Here is a 23162-nt window from a genome sequence, read left to right on the forward strand (position 1 = left end):
ATACATGTATTTATGTCAAAACTGAAATGTAGATGCATATAGAGACCACAGCCTACCTTTACTTGCTATAGTGCACAGGTTCATACCTCTCCCTTTTGTTTGTAATCTTGTGGTATGAGTGGAATGAATTTCTAAACACACCCCTGAAATGATTAATGTATATTTGGGTTGTCAACCTTTTTGCTGTGGGGGCTATATTTATATTTAAATTATGTTAAACTGAATGGAAGCCACTTGATCTACTGTACACGTGTATTGTAGCACTTTTGCCAAGAAAATATTAAAGTGTATGTAAAAGTAACAAATCCCAGTGCACAGACTGAAGTGGCCAAAAGTAAACCTAATTTACATTCCAGCATACAGAGTGGAGGGAATGGGTATATAACACAAAGTGCAGGGGTCAGGTGTGTGTGGAGCACAAAGCGCAGAATTGTATAATTTACAGAATGTTTACCATTAGGAGTTCAGGGGTCAGGAGTGTGAAATGTGCAGAGTGCAGGGGTCAGAAGTGTGTAATGTGCAGGGGTCAGGGGACAAAAGTGTATATTGTGTTGAGTGCATGTTTCATAAGTGTATAATGTGCAGGAGTCAGAAGCGTGTAATGTGTTGAGTGCAGGGGTCAGAAATTTGTATTGTGCAGGGGTCAGGAGTGTGTAATGTGCAGAGTGCAGGGGTCAGAAGTGTTTATTGTGCAGAGTGCAGGGGTCAGAGGTGTTTAATGTGCAGAGTGCAGGAGTGTGTAATGTGCAGGGATCAGGAGTGTGTATTGTGAATAATGCAGGGGTCAGAATGTGCAGAGTGTGTAATGTGCAGAGTGTGGGGGTCAGAAGTGTGTAATGTGCAGAGTGTGGGGGTCAGAAGTGTTTAATGTTCAGAGTGCAGGGGTCAGGAGTGTGTAATGTGCAGGGGTCAGGAGTGTGTAATGTGCAGAGTGCGGGGGTCAGGAGTGTGTAATGTGCAGTGTGCGGGGGTCAGATGTGTGTAATGTGCAGAGTGCAGGGGTCACAAAAGTGTAATGTGCGGAATGCAGGGGTCAAGAGCATGTAACATACATAGTGCAGGGGTCTAAAGTAAAAGTAGCTTACAGTCCAGTGAACAAAGTGCAGAAGTCAGGAGTTCATACCGTCATTATGCAAGGGTTTGGGGTATAGTAAACAACACAAGAAGATTGACCCCTTTATTTGTCCTGGTTACTGCTGTCAGGTGAGTCCGAAATTTTAGTTTTCATTACAGGAAAAACAGGAGTTGAGGAAATATCTTCCTATGGGGAACTCAGTTCTAGAAACAACTTTCAGTTCCCTGACTTTGGAAATGTTTTTCAATAGTTCCTATTTCCCCTCCAGGCAGAAAGTAAAGGGAAAACTCCCCACAATTTTGGCTAAACATGCACATTACATATCCACCTTTTTATTAATTGACATATGAGGCACTCATATTGTGAGGCTGATTACAGCTTCCAGCAATCGGTACTCAATATGGAGAGAATTATCGACAACCTGTACTAATACCTATCATACAGAGATGGAGTAGGGTTGGGAAGGAAAATGCTTTTCTTGCAATAATTTGCTAGTTGGTAAATGTTTTATTTTTGAAGTGTGATGTAAATGTACACTACTGTCTGGTGTGTCATCTCTCTGAACTGTTTGATCAGTAAGGATAGATTATAATATTACAAAAGAACAAGAAAAAGACGGGGGTTTAAGGCTTGGGTGCTTTTATAGTTAATTATGTATTGATATAGTGGTTCATACATAATTACATAGCAATCGTGTATATCACCAATCCCGTTCCATAATCACAGGGTTAGAATATTCATGCTAGACAATGTCCTGCTAACACAACAGTGTAAAGAAACTGTTCCAGTCTGATTCGCCCAACGTGTTTCGCCTGACGGCTTCCTCAGGGGTTTGCTGACTAAGATGGCTTTTGTGTAGACATTGAATCAATTTTTGGACAAGGTCACTGGTGAGAGGTAGGTGAGCTATCAATGCGTCTGTATAAGGTGGTAATAAGGTATAGACTATTTTACAAAAGGTAGCCCAAGTGAGTTAGTTTACCTCCTAGTAATACTATCCCATAGGTACATAAGTTCCATATAAGGTCCTTAATCTTCAAAGGGTGAAGATCCCTATGGTGGGTAGTATATGTCTATCCACTATCCATTGGTAATGTTGATATGCACTCCGAGTTATCTGTATTGTAGGTAGTTTAGGATAGAGTTTGCTTAAATGTGGCAGCTTGCACAGATGCAGATGCAGCCTGGAGGAAACACCCTCTTTTCCTAAAATTGATTCAGTGTCTACACAAAAACCATACTACCGTGTTTCCCCGAAAATAAGACACTGTCTTATATTTTTTTGGGCTTCCAAAAACACACTAGGTCTTATTTTCAGGGTAGGTCTTATATACTTTTTTTAATGAAAAAAAACACCATATTCCCAAATTCCCCTTACAAATTCCCCTTCTGATCACTCTGTGCTTTTTTTCCACTGTTCGGCAGTTAGGACATGGAACAGCAGGTGGCGCTGTGCCGGTTTCTTTCCTGCTTTACAAACAGGAAAAGACACGATGCTGGCAGAGGAGAGAAGAGAGACATGCTGCAGCCAGAGACACACGCAGGATCGCGTATCAGGTGAGTATATTATTTTAATTTTTTTTTTTTAACACATTTTTAAGGGCTCACTAGAACTAGCCTGGTTACATGCACTTCAGCTTCTGACAGGCGAAGTGCATGTAATATCACTCCGCCTGTGACAGGAGCCGGAACTACAAGGAAAGCATCGGCTTGTGCGGCTGTGTGTGAGCCTGCTGTGTGTACGCCCGCTGTCTCCCGCTCGGTGAGTACTGTTTTAATTTATGTTTGCTTTTATTTTTTTTATTTTTCTACTAGGTCTTATTTTCGGGGTAGGTCTTATATTAGGGCAGGTTGGGGGAAAAGTGCTAGGTCTTATTTTCGGGGTAGGTCTTACTTTCGGGGAAACACGGTAGTCCCAGCCAACCCTGAAGAAGCCTTGTCAGGCAAAACACATCGGCCGAATCAGACTGGAATGGTTTCTTTACACTGTTGTGTTAGCAGGACCATGTCTAGTATGAATATTCCACCCCTGTGATTTTAGAATGGAATTGGTGACATACAACATGATTGCTGCGTAACTATGTATAAACCATCATATCAATACATAAATAACTATAAAAGAACCCTAGCCTTAAACCCCCGTCTTTTTCCTGTTCCTTTGTATTTAATTTATTCTTACCAAGGAGCGGCTACTACTTCTGTATATTGCGGCATAGAGCGATAGAGAACTCCAAATATCTGCCTAAGGGTAGATTATAGGCCATCTGTAAAAGAGTTCAGCTGTCATTCATCAATAAAAAAGAATCATTGTAAATGACACCAAACTATTTCCAAGTCTAATATTTTTACAGTTACTATACAGAGGCGTTGCTAGTAAAACAGGCAGGACTTGGCTAACTTGGGTATAGGAAAGAATTTTTCACATTTATTTTTTCAGCTATATTTATAGCAATTGAAAGCTATAAATGCAACATTTTAGAAACTAATAAAAAACAAAATGCTAGAATAGGTGAAATGGATAAGAGATCACCCCCAGTACTTGGTGGAACCACCTTTTGCAGCCTTGAGTCTGCTGGGACTATTCATTACCATCTTTGCACATCCAGACTGTGTGATATTCAGCCACTCATATGGAACTGGTCAAGCTCGGTCAGATTGTTTAATGACCATTGATAGACTTCAATCTTCAAGCCATTTTACAGATTTTCAATACAGTGTAAAGCTATGTACACATGTGCAGTAATTATCGTTGGAAACGAATGACTAACGACCGTTCGTCTGATATTCGTTAACAAAAAAGTGCACAATGACGTAGATGAACAAGGATTGTCGCTGGGAACGAACGGCCGTCCCAGGGGATCTGATTGGGCGACGATCATTCGCTATCTATTGTGTGTACGGTCGTTCAGTGATCATGGGTGGTTCTGCAGTACACTTCCTCCTTTACATGTCACTTCCTGCATCGTTCAAATGATCTTATCTAGCGTGTGTACATTATTGGTGGATTATATTTTAACGATTGTATCGTTACAGCGTGTACAGAATTGTGCTCAATAGGATTGTTCAAAATAATCATGCATAATCGTTAGTCATTCCATTTCTAACGACAATTATTGCACGTGTGTACCTGGCTGGGCTTTGACTAGGCCACGCAAGGACATTTTCACCTTTTTTCCCCTGTAGCAACTGTGTGGTGCATTTTGCTATGTGCTTCAGGTCATTGTCACTTGAGAAGTTGAACCTTCTTCCCAATTAAAATTTTCTGGCAGGGGGCAGCAGGATGGCTGTTCCCTATTCATTTTTCCATTTTTTTATATCCTGACAAATGCTCCAGTCACTGCCGCAGCGAAGCACACCCACAACAAGATGCTACCACCTCCATTCTTTACTAAAGGTATGGTTATCTTTGAATGGGGAACTTTATTACCTTTTGTCTGATGTGTTGATGCCAAATAGTTCAATTTTGGTCCCATCTAACCACAAGACCACCTCTTTCCTTAGGAGGAGCCCCCCCCCCATACAAGCCACATTTGTGGGGTTATTATTTTTTGGGATTATTATTATAATTAAACAGGATATATATAGTGCCAACATATTATTCAGCGCTCTACATTAAAAGGGGTTGCAAATGACTGACAGATACAGACAATGACATGACTGGAGGAGGAGAGGATCCTGCCCCGAAGAGCTTACAATCTAAGAGGTGGGAGAAGTAACACACAATAGGATGGAGGATATGGAATGGTGGGAGGTAGTGAGGGTTTTAATAGACAGAAGATGATGGGTAGACAAGTTTTAAAAGATGGGTTTTGAATGATCTTTTAAATAAGCAGAAAGTAGGAGCAAGCCAATTAGCAGGGAGAAGACCATTCCTGAGAGTCAGGGTGTCTCTAGAAAAGTCTTGGAGTCATGCTTGTGACGAGGTTATGAGTGAGGAAAGCATTATTAGGCCATTCGAGGACCGAAGAGAGCGGCTAGGGGGGTATTTTTCTCAGGTCAGAAAGGTAAGTGGGAACTGTGGAGGAATTTGAAGGCAAAGGGATATTCTGGTCACATGCTCACAATGTGACACATTCATGTTCTTTGCCATAAATTCCTGTACCTTCTTCAAAGTTTCCATAGGCCTCCTGGTAGCCTCTCTGACCAGTTTCCTCCTCACTCTTCCATCCAGTTTTGGAAGACAATCAGTTCTGGGGAGGGTCCTAGTAGTACCAAACAGTTTTCACTTCTTAAGTATAGGCTGTGCTCCTAGGGATTGGGTAACCCTTTGAAATTTGTTTGTATCCATCTCCTGTCTGTACACAGTTTTAACCCTGAGATCTTTTGACAGTGCATTGCTACCCATAGCTGATTGTTTGCTTTCAGTTGCATTAACAGCAGTTTTTATGATGATCTCATTAAAACAATTACAATTAACTACAGGAGGAAGCCAATTACATTGTTTGTTGTGTAATGAAGAAGGTTACACCTGACTGAGTTTACAAGTATTTTTTTCTGAACATTTGCTCTTTTATGTATCACTTCAATAATTGCATTGAAAAAAACATTTACAAGCTGCAAAGTAATAAAATGTGAATATTCTGAAAGGATAATACCCACATATGGTACCCGCTGTAACACATGTGGATTTTAATATTTTCCCAAAATACCCTAACATTTTGAGAATAAAATAAATTGTTTCATCATTATTCATCTAAAAAAAAAATTTAGATGGAAATCGCAGTGATGCTTTTCAGTACCAAATATTCTACCTGCTTCCTTTTTATAAATAAGTAACTTAGAATACTTAAAGTGGAACTAAAGTCCCTCTTTGAACTTTTGCGATCAGGCAGGTGTTTATTTCAGAAAGGGTCCCTTCTCTTACCTGCCTTATTGTCTCCCAGCTGTCAGATTTTGCATGTTCAGCTCAGTGTTGGTTGGCTGGAAAACCTGGCAATCCTGGTTTCCTATGCACCTGCCAGGAATAATTGAACTCCCATGTGTCTGCACATAATTGTGGGTTATCAGGACAGCAGCGCAACTAACATTTTCAGTAGAAAGTTATTATTGGCAGATTTTGTGTTTTCTAAAGACATGCTTATTTTAACACTCAGATCTGTAAAAGTGTATCTGTTGAACCTTCCAGACATCCATTGAGCTACTAACTAATTTTATATGACAATACTGCTTCATCTAAATCAAAAGCATTGTTCTTGTCCTTGACTGAGCTTCATTAAATCCTAAGTATGTAGTATGACTTTCCTGACTGACAAACTTTTTTCTGATGAAGTACAGGTTACATACGAGATAGTATGTTTGTCCTTAAGTTGAATTTGCATGTAAATTGGAACAGGTACATTATTTTTATAAATGCAATGAGGACAGATGTTTGTCTCAACATATTATTGGGCAGCGTGGTCAGTTACTGTATAAAAACCTTACTGTGAGTTAATCAAAAACAAAGCAAAAAAACTAAGCACAAAGACATTCATTAACTTCTTGTATGCTTTGATATGGAAAAGGAAAGGACTGCAGAGTTTGTCTTGGTCTTTAAGGAGTTACAAGAGGTTGCAAAAGTCATGCAAACTGCCCCCTCCCCCCATCAAGCCTCCATCCTGCACACAAGCGAGCAAGGAAGCCCCATTCGTATCTAGGAGTTGTCCTTAACTCGGGCACTACCTGTAATGCTATCAGGTCTTCATAACAATGAGACATCTAACATGATCAGAGCATATTAGCACAGGGTGGGGGGGGTGCAAGGTAAATGTTAAATGTGGGTTGGGTTAGGTAATATCTTTCAACCAAAACCTGAAACATGACCCATAGGTGTTGAACGCTGATTAATGGGTTACATTAAGTTCAAGAGCCCAGGTAATGGCTGTGTTCATGCCAGGTTAAAATTTTTTTACTGTTGTTTATTTTACTAATTAACACAAGTGCTGGAGTCTAGGTGCTGAAAATCATCTCCATCAGATTTCCACTTTTTTTTTTCTTTTTGTAGCCTTACTATTTAGATCAGCACCACTAAACTCCCTCTAGTTCTTCCCTCCTATCAGAATTTGGTGTTGGTCAAACTAAGCTCAGTGGAAATGTCACCAGTGCACTAGACTGGTGGATGTAAATACAGAAGGTTGATATTATGGAAAGAAGCTCACATGCTGAATCCAAGCACGGTTTCAAACATAAAATGACAATTTATCCCTTTAGGCAAGCCAACATTTCTGCGAGTTGGGTTAGCCCAACTGCACCCACGTGTAAGCTGAAGAAACTGGCTTGGTGGCATTATTCTGACATGATATTTACCACATTTTTATAGAACAGTCATCCAGACTATTGCATTGACTGACATATGTATAGCCTAGTCTATAACTAGACACGGAACTTACAGAGCTGTGTCGGAAATGCTATCTAGAAATATTGGTAAACCACAGTGTGATATTTACTTTAGAGTATATGTAAATTTTTACAATGAACTGATTTGTTCCCTTTTGGTTTGCTAAATATATTATTGAAAATACACTTCCAAACTTTAGACTTTTGGAAATAGGGACAGCCATGAGGAGCAATGATGCAGCTTTAAGTGCTGCAGTGAAAATTAGGAGACGCTTATCTGGTCGGCAATCCTTCTTTCTTACGGTATTGCTTGCAGCAACAAAAAGAATAAGGGTCTGGGCTCTAATCTGCAACTCGCAGCATCTCCTGCTTCCCTTTAGTCATACAGCTTGAGAAGTACCATCTCAGCATCCCCAGCACATTCTCTGAGGCTGTGCACAGCTAAAGGGGATTTTAGGAGTAGATTAGTCCCCCCGCTTCATCTTGCCTTGCCATTGGCTGCTGGACTTTATAGCCTCTCTGCTCACAGTCATCTGTTGCCTGTTGTAGCGTTAGGAATGCTGACCTGCTGCTGGTGTGTTTTTTTTTATTAGATTTACCGTTGCTGATTTTGCCTATTTACTGACCATGAAATTGTATACTGCCTGAACTGACCTTTGCCTGTGACCACGACTCAACCCTGGAATACCTTGTTTGGTGGACAGACTATCCGTGTATGACCTCTGGCTCTGTTTTCCGGACTTCTGCTTTTGCCAGACTCTCCTGTACTGCGTTATATGTGGGCTCCTAGATCTTTGTCGCTCCTTCTTCAGATACCATCCTTTGTCTGCAGAAGTCCTGGGGCATTCTGGGGGCTTGCTATAAGTGAAGAGTGGGGAGCTAAATTGGGGGACTGGTGTCTGATGAGCACTGATACTGGACCACAGGGAGTGGTGAGGTTTTAATGGGTGCAGCCTGAGTATCTAGTGAACATGTTTGCTTCAATCTGTAGGATACAGTGCAGATCAGCTATAAAATACTTACCTTGCTCTAAAGTTCATGGCCCACTGTGCTGCACTCTCTCTTTCGGTCAGTAGCCCACTTTACCCACAAACCCTTTGGAACCATTCTATACGCAATATATATTCATATTTCCGTTGTCCAATTATTTTTAATCCCTAATAAAGAGGGTCCCCTTTGAGTACCTCAGTTGGCTTTTATTAAACGCAGCTCTATCTGCTGCTTTTCTCATCACACACCATCACAAACCAGCCACCAAGTACTTTTTGTACACACGGAAAAGGTGTGGTATGTTTATTCTTATTTATATCTTGCTTTTTTTGTGTATACATTGCAGATCTTTGCAGTAATCCAGCATGAACCAACTCCCCTACTTTGCCTCATGAAAACTTCCTGTAATAAAGACTGCTCCCAGCTGCTCTCCTTCTTTGTGCAGCATGACTGGTCTCGTATCCTCCTGTAGTTTTTTTTTTGGCAAACAGTCTGTAATGGGAGGATATGCTGGGCCCTACCTAAAACTGGCTATGTACCGCACAGGTAAGATATCACCAGCAAATACCTTGGTTGGCAAAGACAATTGGTAGACATAAAGTGGATTCATATCCATTGGGACTATTGAGAAATATATATATATATATATATATATATATATATTATTTTTTTTTTTTTTTAGTTCAGCTTTAAAGTATATCTAAAAATAACCTTAAGGGAGTTTAATAAAATATCTGGGTTAATTGTCCTTTTAAAATTTAACAAAACAGCACAATAACTTATTATTAAAGTGTATTTCCACTTATAGTGGTGTTTGCACCAAGGACTTTCAACCACACACAATGCACAGTGTACCTCAATACTACCAACCCATACATATTTGCCTTTTGTTAAAGCCCAACTTATGCCTTCCACCCCATCTCCAATCCCTCTCTGATCCCTTTATTTCTTTCTTTGCTTTTTTCGTTGCTTATCTTTTTCCAAATGCTTTACACTGGCCATGTGTTGCACCATGCCTGGTTCAGGATGTCAATCCAGGGTGGCATGGGAGTGGTTTTATGACACCCTGTGCTGCCAGGAAGTGGGCTTAATGATGTTGAGCATTATCCAACCCAATAGAGGACTGGTACAGAGCCTTCAGAGCAGATAATTATGTGGGTGAAAGGAGATGTGTAAAGCTGTAGTGCAAGGATCTCCCTGCATCTGTTTTCATCTCTTCTATGGGTCTGTGTTTTCTGCACCATTCTTTCTTTCTTTTCCTTAATCATTCCTCCACCACTCATCACGGTAAGCCCTGACCTAAGAAAAACAACTTTTGTTTTTTGTATAAAGAACACTGTTTTGACACAGACATGGCAGGTCAGTCCAGGGGAAAGCGTTGCCTGCATGGAAGACCTCAGTCCATCGGTGACTACTTTCTGTCACTGTCCTCTACCTTCATTTTTTAGACACAACTTCAAAAGTCCAGGTCTTTACAGGACTTTAAGTGTTGTGCATCACTGAAAATGTTTTATTTCTTGTGTTATGTCTTTTAAGCCGTTAGGTAATGATCACTATTTACAATTACAAATTTATTAAATTGCTGCTGTGGTTCCAAGCTTAGCTAGAACCCGAAGTGTTACCCTCTAGTCAAGACTTGCTGAGGAATTTCTTGGGCCGCTGACAGCTGATTGGGAGTTGAAGACGAACAAGCTATTGCTATAGCAAATCTAATATGACTGTAGCAATAAAGGCCACTTTAGTCCAATCAGGGGTTAGCAGAAGATCAGCCATCTTGGGTGTTACTGCAAAAAAAGAGGTGCAAATAGCACAGGAGGTGCAACCTTTGATGTTGAAGAAGTTTGCACACAAGGGAAAGGTATTTTGCTATTACCTTGGATGCTAAAGAAGGAACTAGGTCTCCTGTAACAATCAGAACAAACATAGTGGGTAATGAAAACACTAATTGATTCCCTTTTATGGAAATAGAGTCCAGTTTAAACAGCCTCCTGAAAAAGAATACATTCTACAGTAAACATTTAAATAAAGTGTTAGGAAAATCTAACCACAGAAATGGTCTTCTTTACATAATAAATAATGACACATACAAATCACACACACGCTTGTTTGTCCTAGAAAATAAACTAGACTGCTAAGTTACCGATTACTCATACAATACCAGAACATGGCGTGCAGCATGTTGGATCACGTGTCTGGCTTATCCATGAGCCTTTATGAATCCTGCTTGAGCGAATACAAGGCTGTGATCACTCTACTGCAGAGTTAGTCATGTTTCATGACGACAGCCTTTTTATTCACTTGAAATTTCTGCTCGGGGCGTTTGACTTTTTGTACAACAAGCACTTAGGGCTGTCATGTCAGTTACATAAAATACTGTGTTGGTAAATATAATTAAATACCTTTAATCGCAGGAGAAATATTTTTTTACCACTTTTACTGAGTCATTTTGGAGTTGCTCATTGTATGTACCGCTCCTTCTTATGTAGGTGTTGCTTGTACCATATGGCATTGCTTTACTACTTGGAAATGGACAGGTGCAAATGGCATAAAAAATATAAATCACCATATGATGTAACCGAGAATACCTGTTGACTTACTGTGTAATGGTATCCTTATTTTTGGGAAACTAGTTCTAGAGGTGCGATGATATTTAATGCATATTTAAAAATATATAACATATTATATAATATTTTTTTTAATTAACATTGAACAGTTTTGATCTTATGACCGGTATGTGATCCTGTGTGATGTTCTGTGATTTTTTTTGTAGTTATTTTTGAGAAAAGGGGAACTGTTCACCAATCATCGTCTGTACTGCAGCTTATTGCCCAGGGTTTATTAACCCTGCCATCTTTCTGCCACACATCTGTTCTGGTGCTCTTTGCTACTTAGCATCCCCAGTGGTGCTTTGCTGCCCACCAGATATGGCTGGGTCACATACAGGCTTGGAAAACTTTCGTTTCATGACCTTGGGGTCCAAAATGGTTCTCTGAACTTATAGTGATATCGCTCATTTTGCCGTGGCAGGAAAACAGCTCAGTCGGCTGGTTGCATCCCAGGAATTTCAGAGCCCAGAACCAGAAATAAGTTTTGGAGAGAATTCCACAATATCTCAAACATTCATAAAACCTGCAAGATAAACATTCAGGTATGACACCATTCCTGTAGATTAGAGTCCCAGAAGGTGGTTGTCATTATGTCTGTCCTCTAAGGTGACCATCCAAGTATCCTTAGCTGTTTTTAAAACATTCTTTTTTGGGGGGGTTTAAAAACAAGGGGGGGGGGTATGGGGGATTGGGGATATAAAAGGATAGGTCATACATCTATACAAACATCTTCAAAAGCATTGGCACCAAAAAAATCAAATAAATGCATATAAATCGCATCTGAAAAGATTAAGACAAAAATTAAAGCATTAAAACAAAATGTCAGGTCAAACAAGTTGCATAACAAAAGGTACAAAGAAATATCTCTATAGCGACTCGTTTATGTGAATCATTTTACAATCAAAACATCGGGACATAATCACCAAATCTAATTAACCACGGTTCTATTGCAATCTGTTTGGAATAACATACATATCTGTATATATAATCTAATAGGCAGATTAGGAAATCAAAAAGTCATAGAATCGAGAAATCAAGAAGGCAAACTGAAGAAAAATTGCAAATTGAAAGGTTGTTGGTATATGCAGCTATCTTTTGTGGCTTGGGTCCATTATTCAATCCCTCTATGTTTATTGAAGACCTATTTGTACAAAGTAGTGGCTCAAGGGTCAGGATAAAAATCAAGCGTGATAACGGACAGCCCTGTTTCGTACCGTTGGAGATATGAAAGGGAATGGAATGGATTCCATTTACTCAGACCGTGGCTGTGGGTCAGGAGTAAATGATGCGGATCCAAGACATCATAATGGGTCCCAAACCAATGTGTGTAAGAGTTTGTTACATAACTTGCCAACCAACCCGATCAAAGGCCTTCTCCGCATCGGTAGACAGAAATAATAGAAATAATATAATAAGTAATAGAAAAGGTACTCGCTTGGTGTGAGCCTGATGTATCCAGTTAATTACTCTCATGGTGTTTTCCTTGGCCTCTTTGCCTGGCATAAAACCACTTTGATCATAGTGAACCAGTCTGAACCTTTTTTTGAAGCCATATTCCTCTAAGGCTTTAAGTAAATTTGAAAGTGACTTGGTGGGATTTAAAATTGCGAATAGAAGGTCATCGGCATATGTAGATATCTTTTGAGGCTTCGGTCCATTATTCAATCCCTCTATGTTTATTGAAGACCTATTTGTACAAAGTAGTGGCTCAAGGGTCAGGATAAAAATGAGGGGTGATAACGGACAGCCCTGTTTCGTACTGAAGATATGAAAGGGATTAAAATGGATCACATTTACTCCGTGGCTGTGGGTCGTGAGTAACTGGGGCATATCCAAGACATCATAATGGGTCCCAAACCAATGTGTGTAAGCGTTTGATCCATAAACTGCCAACCAACCCGATCAAAGGCTTTCCCCGCGCCGGTAGACAATATTAGAAAAGGTACTAGCTTTTTTTGGGCCTGATGTATCCAGTTAATTACTCTCGTGGTGTTTCCATGGCCACTTTGCCTGGCATAAAACCAGTTTGATCATAGTGAACCAGTCTGAACCCTTTTTTTTTTTTTTTTTTTTTTTTTTTTTTGGCCTCTCACCAAAACCCCAAAGGTTGGAATTAAGAGTGGCCCTGCCCATTCACAAACTTTTAGTTTTAATTCACCTTATGACCTGGGATCCATGATAATCTAGAGGCTACTTTGACTCTGCAGGTACAACCCCCAGATTGACTGCAAAAATGGGAAGAAATTGGAATGGGGGCCCAGTTATTTTCAGGGGTTGTTTCAGGGACCCGTCTGTGTTTCTGTCTAGAAATGTTGCTGCAGCCATATGCCAAACTGTTTTCCTCATATGCCATACAATTGATCAGGTTGGAACTTTACAAACCCAGGAATTACTCTACAACATATCAACTGCTAAAGACCTTGAAATGAAGCAATATACAGTTAGATCCATAAATATTTGGACATAGAGACAACTTTTTTCCAATTTTGGTTCTGTACATTACCACAATTAATTTTGGGTTCCCTCCTTTTTAATGCTCTGCCAGGCCACTTCAGCGGCTTTCAGTTGCTGTTTGTGGGCCTTTCTGTCCCAAGTTTAGTCTTCAACAAGTGAAATGCATGCTCAATTGGGTTCAGATCAGGTGACTGACTTGGCTTTTCAAGAATATTGCACTTCTTTGCTTTAAAAAACTCCTGGGTTGCTTTGGCTGTATGTTTTGGGTCATTGTCCATCTGTATTATGAAACGCCTCCCAATCAATGTGACTGCATTTAGCTGGATTTGAGCAGACAATATATCTCTGAACACCTCAGAATTCATTCGGCTGCTTCTGTCCTGTGTCACATCATGGATAAACACTAGTGTCCCAGTGCCATGGCAACCATGCACACCCAAGCCATCACACTGCCTCTGCCATGTTTTACAGATGATGTGGTATGCTTTGGATCATGAGCTGTTCCACGCCTTCTCCATACTTTTTTCTTGCCATCATTCTGGTAAAGGTTGATCTTGGTTTCATCTAAAGAATGTTTTTCCGCAACTGTAACTGTGCTGGCTTTTTTATATGTTTTTGAGCAAAGTCCAATCTAGCCTTTCTATTCTTGAGGCTTATGAATGGCTTGCACCTTGCAGTGCACCCTCTGTATTTACTTTCATGCAGTCTTCTCTTTATGGTAGACTTGGATATCGATACGCCTACTTCCTGGAGAGTGTTGGTCACTTGGTTGGCTGTTGTGAAGGGGTTTCTCTTCACCATGGAAATGATTCTGCCATCATCCACCTCTGTTGTCTTCCGTGGACGTCCCAGTGTTTTGGCGTTGCGGAGTTCACCGATGCTTTGTTTCTTTCTCATGATGTACCAAACTGTGGATTTTGCCACTCCTAATATTGCAGCAATTTCTCGGATGGGTTTTTCCTGTTTTTGGAGCTTAAGGATGGCTTGTTTCACCTGCATGGAGAGCTCCTTTCACCGCATGTTGTCTGTTCACAGCAAAATCTTGCTCATACAAGCACCCCCCAAATCAACTCCAGGCCTTTTATCTGTTTAATTGATAATGATATAACAAATGAATTGCCCACACCAGCTCATAAAATAGCCTTTGGGCCAATTGTCCAATTACTTTTGAGCCCCTGACATGAAGTGATTGTGTAAAAAAAGGCTTTAGTTCCTCACATTTTTATGCAATTTTTTTGTTCGACCCACTGAGTTAAAGCTGAAAGTCTGCAGTTCAACTGCATCTGAGTTGTTTCATTTAAAATTAATTGTGGTATTTTACAGAACCAAAATTCAAAAAAAGTTGTCTCTGCCCAAATATTTATGGACCTAACTGTATCACAAAAAAACTATAAAAAATGAGAGTCTGCAGCCATGAATTGATTGGTGTAAAATTTTGTTTCCTCGCTTTGATTATCTCTTTGATCAGGTTGTAGGGGCCTGGTTTTATAGCTGGACCTAATCTGAATGCCTCACCTATAATACTGCCTATAATGCCTATACTATATTCTGATTTTAATTAGACAGGGGAATAAGTAGAAGGCTGCTTTTCATACCAAGGGTTGGTATTTTGAGTACCTGTGGTACTTGTGGGCTAATAATGTGCCTGCAATCTTCCAAGATATTGTTAATGACCATTTCAGGAAGCCGAAATGTATTTTTTGTTGGACTCAGCCCTACCTAACCACTGCAAACATGTAAGTTAATGTTACAAAAAAAAACAACAAATTAGAAAAATATGTCTTCAAAGTACAGAGTGTGCTCTTCTTGTGGTACATTATGTTATATCCATGGCTAAGTATAAGAAAAAAGGACCCCTAATGTACATATTCATAATTCATAATGCAACATCCCTACGTTGTATGAAAACAAAAAGAACAAGGGAGTTCAAAAAAGGGTAACATTTTTTGGCAAGACCATTTGGATATTAAAAAAAGTACAAATTTATTTTTTACAAATGGATAAAACATAGGTGGCAAAAAAAAATATTATACTACAACCAATGTATTCATCAGCGAGGGATCAGGCAAGTAAAAAATCTTATTGCAGGAACATCGCCTGTAATAACTCCATGGCATCTTCTGGTTATCCATTTCTTTCATATTCTGAAAAGAGCTTTTTGTTATACTCCTGTACTGCATCTCTTTTTTGTGTTTAATTCTCCGAAATTGGTGAGGTGGTTCTCTCCAAAAATGTTTGCAACCCCTGTGACACCTACATGTTTTTCTCTTGGAAATTATTTCCCACAAGGAATTGTTATAGTATAGGCAAGATCAAGATCTCTCAGGGGTAAACTAGCTTTTAGGCATGATCACAATGTAAGTAGCACTATACCCTATTACAATTTTCCTTGAATAGGCTAAGCCCATTAATTCTAGACAGACTTGGTCATGTTTTGAGACTGTCATCCTGTGGACAGTAGTCTTAGACATGATATTTTAGATGGACTTTCCCAGGTTAACAAATTGAAGCCCAACTCCAGCTAATACTTTAAATAGAGTTTGAAAAATATGAATACAAGCTATCCTTTGTAGGTTTCCCCTATTTGGCAGTTGATGGTTTGTCCCAGTCTTTGTAACTCCCATGGTTGATGGACAACTCAGCCATTAACAGAAGTGGAAAAATAAAATATCTACTGTCAGAACCAACAGCTAATAACTTCTATAGACCAGTGATAGACCAGTGATCAACCTTTATAACATAGGGGGACCCATAAAATTACTTTCAGGTCTTAGGGAACCCCTGCTTTACCTACTGTATCCACAGCTCAGGGTATGTTAGACTGGTGGTCAGTGGGAAGAATGTCATCCTTACAGATAGCCATAAAGATCATTGGGGTCACTTAAACTGACCTGAGAAGTACCAATTGCTCATTGCGTGAGGAAGCCTTAGCAACCTCTAGAGAAACCCTGGGATTCTGTGAAACCCTGGTTGACAATCAATGCTATTGACATGCGCCATCATATATGTCATTTTTTATTTTACACACATTTATTCTACCATAATTGTTTCACCTTCCAGATCATTCATAAGAAAAACTATACAGAATGTTGTTAGCTTTTAACCTTTACCTATACATAGCTTTCCCATGCTATTTTTAAATTGCTTGTAATTAATAGTACTAAGGTCATTAATTTAATAAAACATTCATGCTAAAAAGACTGTCAGCAAGTAATCCAGCTGTTCTGACACCTCCTTTCAAATTCCATTCCTTTGCCTGTACACAAACACATGTCTGTGCTATGGTATTCTAGTGATACACTGCGTACTGTACATTATTACACATGTGAGTCAATATAATAATTGTCACTTCTGTCTTTTACTTGTCTGGACATTTCAACTGCTGAGTAACAACATACAGATTAGGAGAGAACTGTGCAATGCTGAAAGCTTATTATCCACATTTGCTTAGCTAGACAGTAAGGGAATGATCCAGCTACTCCTTTTATAAGAATCTATGTCTGCACAGCCGTCTGCTTTGACACCTTGTTTATATCGTTGGCATCCAGAGATGGAATATAAACCCTGTAACATCTTTTTTTGATTAAATGCTTCATTCAACAAGGTATTTATGACTTCATGAATTGCTTATTTCCAATCTATCCACAGCAGCTTCTTTCTACACCTAACTTCAAATTACAGTATATGTTGTATATTGAAGAGTCATGTGACCTTTATTGATGTTGTTACATATTATTTTTCTTTTCAGAGCTCTTGAGGACAAACGCAGAACAGAGGAACTGAAAGAACAGAGATTCCGGGAGGAGGTTCTACAGCAGCGGAAGTTAAAACTTCAAGAAGCCACAGAGAAGTTTCAAAGAGCCCACCTACCTCCATCACAGCGCAGGAGAACTGGTCAGTGTTTTTAGAATTCAGGAAAAATACAAGTATTGTTGCACTGGCAGATTTGGAGCAGCAATTTCTTACTGTTATAAAACCCCCCTAAGGCCATCAATTAACAGAGATTTGTATCCAGCAATGTAATCGCTAAAGTCGCTGGGGATATGTCACAAGAAGTGGTTTTTCAGACCTGCAGGTTGGAATCATGTTACATCATTATTCTGGTGCATGCTGCTACAAATCACTCTTCTTTATTTCTTTTATTTGTATTAAGCCATAGGGGTGAAGGGGTGAGTGAAGAGCCATAGGGCTGAATGAAGCTGAATGAAGAGCTGAAGTCATGCTTGAGTTTGTCTCCAAAAGTTTGGAAGAATTTGTATTTGTCTTGGAGACTTTGTGAAGCCAAAGTGTTGCCAGTGTTTTTCTCCTTTTGGACAGAGTGGGCCCACAACATATTTTATTGTTGTTTTTTTTTTGCTGCTTGTTGTAACCCAATAGGACTGGTGGGAAATTCCTCCAATGGAGACATAGGCCAGGTCATATTGGGAAAGTTTAAACCTGCGGCAGGGGCAAGCGATACTATGCAGCTCCTCTGTAACTCACTCCACAGCAATAGTTCTTAAAGAACCAGCATTTGCAGATCGACAGCAGGTTGCAGTAAGTGGAACAGAAGCACTCATTTCCTCTCACATCTTTTCTCTATTGGGCTGCCACGAGTAGACACTGCATGTAGCATCTCCACCCAGTTAGTGGTTCACTGATGCGAGGAAACAGTAATCACCTTGCAACAGGCTCCGGATAAGGAAGGGATTCTTCACTGTAAGGTCTGTGAAAATGTGAAATTGGCTCCCTCAGAAAGTAGTTTCAGCAACTACTATAGATTGCTTTAAGAAAAAGCTGGATGTTTTTCTAGAAGCACAGAATATAACTGGGTATTAAGGCTTTAAAGTAAAAAATACCAGTGACTGTTGAGCCAGGGAATATCCGATTGCCTCATGGAAGGAAGTATTTTTTTCCCCCTGGTAAAGCAATTTGTACCAGGGTTTTTTTGCCTTCCTCTGGACCAACTATGTCTTATAGGGTTTTATATCTGGGATATGTTTATTTCTCTAACCTACTATGTAACTATGTAACCTCACTGCAAGTTCTTACATAGCTTTTGAGTAAAGTGGTAGAAGTTTAAAACTTCTAAAAATGTATCCATTGCTTTATCCATTCCCCTTGCCTTGTAACTGATTGTAGCAGCATAGTTGATATTTTGCACTTTTGACTTGTAGCACTTGGGGTCTCAGGTTTGAATCTCAGCTAGAGCACTATATTCATGGAGTTTGTATGTTCTGAGCTAAGTAACAGCACATCCAATTGCAAGTTGACAACACTAAACCACAGCCTTGCAGGTAAGTAGCATTGTCAGCCTTCCTTGCATGCTTCTTCAGTTGGCCATTGGCCCGCCTAAGAGGTCTGTCAGATAAACACCCCAACAGCCAACCAAAAAAGTGCAAACTGCAGCTTGGCAACACTGCTTGTAACTGCGAGGCAGTGTCTTAACCCTGTCAACCTGCAACTGGAAGTTACATTACTGGCAGGCTTTCCATGATGATTTGCTGAAGAAAACAATATACAATAAAGCTTGATGCTCATGATACCGAAAAATAGACCACAAAAAGGTTTCCTTGCTGTTCAGAACCCTGAGTTCAGTGCTGGTTGCCTATAATTTAGCCAATCTTTTGAGGCTGAATTAGGTTCACACCCCAGGTAATTTAGTGACACTTTCTTTCTTTTTTTAATTACATAAATGTTCTAACGCTGCTTTGTATCACTTCCTCCTACATGTCAGCATTTTAATTAAAGGATTCCACTTTAACAGAAACATTTTCTCAGCAGGTAGTTTGTGGGGGGGGTCACAGTTTATAAGAAGGTACCACAGAGGACAGTAATGAAGTTTAGTTTATGACAGACACGAACAAATAGACTGAAAGCTCTATGAGGATGATAATACAATAAAAGAATGTTATATGTTAAGTATAGCAAGTGGTCAGATTCCAAAGGTTAGTATATCCAATAATTGAGCTGAACACCAGACGCAAAAACTTTTATTTAAATATATTCCTCATAAGTAACAAGTGGATATAAAGTTACTTTGTGTTCACCAATTGTTTTTGCAAAGGCTTTAGAAAGAAGTGACATAATAGTTGTGCTGCATATAACCGGCACAGAGGGGAGAGCCGTGAGAGCGACCCATCAGGCCTATATACTACCAGTGGCAGATAAAAGACCACTCACCTTGCACAAGCTGAAAGAGCAGCAGTGATTGGTCTTTATTACAGGAAGCTACTGCACCAACACTGCCACCTTGCTTTGGTCTAGTTTCATAAAAATGCTTTTCTTTATTATCTTTTAGCTGAATTCAGGTATAGTTGTGACAAGAACTAATCAAACAGATTCCTGTTAAATTAGTTTTGCTTTTCCCAATTTGAATCCGCAAGTCTTGACATAGCCAGAAATATGATAGAATGATCTAAGCAAGTGTGACCAGATTACTTAAGAAATTTAAAGTGGAAGTGTATTCAAACCTTAGTTTGGGTAGACAAAGTAAGGATTGGAAACTGTGTTGGATTCTTGTGTTGTCTGATGTCCTAGTGGAAATTGCCCTCATTTCCTGTCCTGTGACACAAAGAAACCAGGTCAGCTTAAAGCGGAACTAAACCCACAATACTCATCTGTTCCTGTTCTATCTCCTATTTTATTCTCTTCCCGGAGTGAATTATCGACCACCTTGAGTGGGAGGATTCAGGTGATGTAACTCCCACACATGTGTAAATTCATTTAATTCTGGCATACGCATTCCTGGCAACCAAAGCTGACACTGCACATGTGCAGCTCAGGTTTTTTGACAAATACGTGGAGGGATCAGACAGGTAGGAGGGATTATTGCAAAAGAGACATCACCTGCCTCTTTTTGCAATACTGCCCTGCCTGATTGTGGATTTTTCGAAGTGGAACTTTGGAAGCTTTGATTTGGGTAGTAATAGGACTCCTCTCAGGTTTTTGCTGTCTGTGGATGACTTGATTGCAGTAATGGTCTCTCACTTTTTTGTCCTGGTAATCTCAAGGGAATTGCCTGTCCACACTTGCATAATCGCCAATTTTAAAGCTTTACTGTAAACCGGATCTCTTATCTAAACACAATCCTGGACCAGATCCATTCCAGGTTAGCTTCACTGGTGAAAATGTAAAATGTATGCAGGCCCATGTTTATTTTATTATTTTCCCCTTTGTACAGAAATGTGCCATAAAGTTATCACTTATTATAATAATTTCGTTATCTTGCAGCATTTGTAATTAATAAAAAGCCAAGTCCGAAGCTTGAAGATGCTCTCAATCAAATTCAATCATCCCTGTCCTCCACTTTCTACTATATGTCCAATCATCGGAGCCCTACCAATACAAGGTACTGAGAGCCCTGTTAAAATGGGTAAAATATTAGTGTGTATGTGTGAACTTCTTTTCCTAATGGTGTCCTTTATCTGCACCACATTTATATTAGAAGAAGTTTAGGAACTGCAATTAGTAAAAGTAGCTGAATTTGATTTGGTATCAGAACAATGATCCAGCAAGTACTTCAGAACACATATGCCAACAACATGCTTTTTGGAAGAGATAGAAGATTGAAAGAGAGCTTAAATTGTTAGTTAGCTGGTTCTCCTTACAGTGGGCCTGATTTATTAAAGCTCTCCAAGGTTGGAGAGGATACCCTCTCATCAGTGAAGCTGGTGATCCAGAAAACCTGGAATGGATCTGGTCCAGGATTCAAAACATTTGCTATCAGCAAAGAATTTTGAAGAAACCCATTCCAGGTTTGCTGGATCATCCAGCTTCACTGATCAAAGTGTATCATCTCCAGCTTTGGAGAGCTTTCATAAATCAGGCCCACTGCCCAGATCTGTGTGCCTACAATTTGATTGCCTATTTCAATAGACATTGCATATAAAAGAAAGTGTAGACAGGTGTTTGTGGCCCACCTAGAAGACCATCAGACTTCCCTGACTTCAAGGTTTGTCTGACGTAAGTTGAGCAGAACTCCCTTACCCTGTTGGGTTCCATTGAGCTGTACAGGGCAGCACATCTTGTGTGTACATGTGTGTCCCCAAGCATAGCCTGAGGCAAGACAATGTGACACATTCTGCAATATTTCCTCAGCTTCTGTTTCTAAATCAGACTTAAGGCCTCCTGCCCTCCCATAAATAGATTTAAGTCTATAAACCCTCATCCAAGAACACCTAGGCGCCTGGACTGCCGATTGTATTTAGCATCTTAGACAACTCTTTCACAACCTAACCCGATTTCAATGGCCAAATGCAAAAAGGTAGAGACTTACTAATAAGAAGACACAAAGTTTCTGATTTATCAAAGTTCTCCAAGATTAAAGAAGACTGGAGAAGCTCCCCAAGACTGATTCTTAAATAATTTGCGTTTAGCTGGCACGTTTAAAATCTTGGACCAGATCCATCCTAGGTTGACTGGATCCCCCATGTTCACCTATGATAGTCTATCTTCTCCATTCTTAGAGAGCTGTAATAAATCAGGCCCATAGTGTGATTGGTAAGTTAGGCCTGGTTTGCACTTTGATTGTCCACCTCAAAGACATTTTTTGTAGATTGTGAAACTCCATCCAATACCTTTCCATTAATAGACAATGAATCATCTCCCGGGTTGCCATGTTGCCCTGTGTCAGAGCCACATTTACCTGTGTTGCCAATGTATTCTACAATTGGAGCAAAGCTAAACTATTTTGCGTTTTCCTTGCAACCTAAAGTTTGCTCAAAAACAAGGGAAAGTCAGCCTAAGGACTTTATATGATATTTGCAAAATACTATAATACCTTTATTACTTAAAAAATGGTGGTGTAGCATTGGCAACTTTTTATACATAATCCTTTACAGATTCCTAGTGTAATACTATAATTTCTATAGGACAGGTCTGTATATAATTTCTAAAAAGTTTATATATCTTTGTTTTTTAAGGAGCTCAGACTCGCCATCCAGTACTTTGTCAATAGGAAACTCTGCCTGGTCCAAGAGACAAGAGCCAGCTCCAAACCTGACTTTTCAAAGAGTTTATCAGGAGAAGTCAGCCATTCAGTTTGATAACGATCAGCTCTACTTTCAGAACAAGTTAGAGGAAGCACAGCGCCTCCTGGAGGAGCAACATCTCAACAGCATAAAGGTAAAGAAAACATCAATTCGCCTTTATCGTTTAATACCTAGCTTTAAAACAATGTGTTCGGTAACGTGCCTTTAGCTTTGTGTATGTTCTAGCACTCTATATGTATCAGAATTGTCCCTATCCCTTTTTTTGAAACCAATTACCACCCTGAATATTATCGATACATTTGGAATTTATTATGCTGACACTAATTCAAGTGAAATACAAACTTCCTTGGGAGATCCACTGCTAGGATTACATAATTCAGGTCTTACATAACCTAAGTAGCTTCTTTATTTCTTGTTTACAGTCATTTAAGTTGCAACACATTGATCCCTATGAGATGTTTGTAGTGTCATGTGTGACCTTAATCACATTGTATTTTGTTCTTGAAGCCATCAGTCATTCCTGTAGACCAGAGGTAAACAACCCTGAATATGGGGATTCCTTTTCCCTAGATTCCAGGGAAGATACTTTTATTTTATAAACAATCTGTAATAGTTTTATTTTATTTAACCACCTAGCCGTTAAGCCCGACCTTCGTACGGGCAAAAAAAAATGGCTAGGATGGTTAAGCCCGTATTTTTGTCACATCCTTACCTCCATGGTCCCGCTGTGCACATCCAGCGTCGTTTTCCTAT

At 39.6% G+C, this 23162-nt stretch overlaps 1 protein-coding gene across 1 annotated transcript in view; it reads left to right on the plus strand.

The window, feature by feature from the left end:
* CEP126 (centrosomal protein 126) overlaps nucleotides 1-23162 on the plus strand; it is a 56445-nt gene that overhangs the window by 12337 nt on the left and 20946 nt on the right. Inside the window, exons 3-5 of the mRNA XM_072402910.1 lie at nucleotides 17186-17331; nucleotides 20650-20767; nucleotides 22341-22542. Coding sequence (XP_072259011.1) covers nucleotides 17186-17331; nucleotides 20650-20767; nucleotides 22341-22542 — 466 coding nt within the window. The remainder of the gene's footprint in view (nucleotides 1-17185; nucleotides 17332-20649; nucleotides 20768-22340; nucleotides 22543-23162) is intronic.

The sequence above is a fragment of the Pyxicephalus adspersus genome, chromosome 1, assembly GCF_032062135.1.
Source record: "Pyxicephalus adspersus chromosome 1, UCB_Pads_2.0, whole genome shotgun sequence".
NCBI lineage: Eukaryota > Metazoa > Chordata > Amphibia > Anura > Pyxicephalidae > Pyxicephalus > Pyxicephalus adspersus.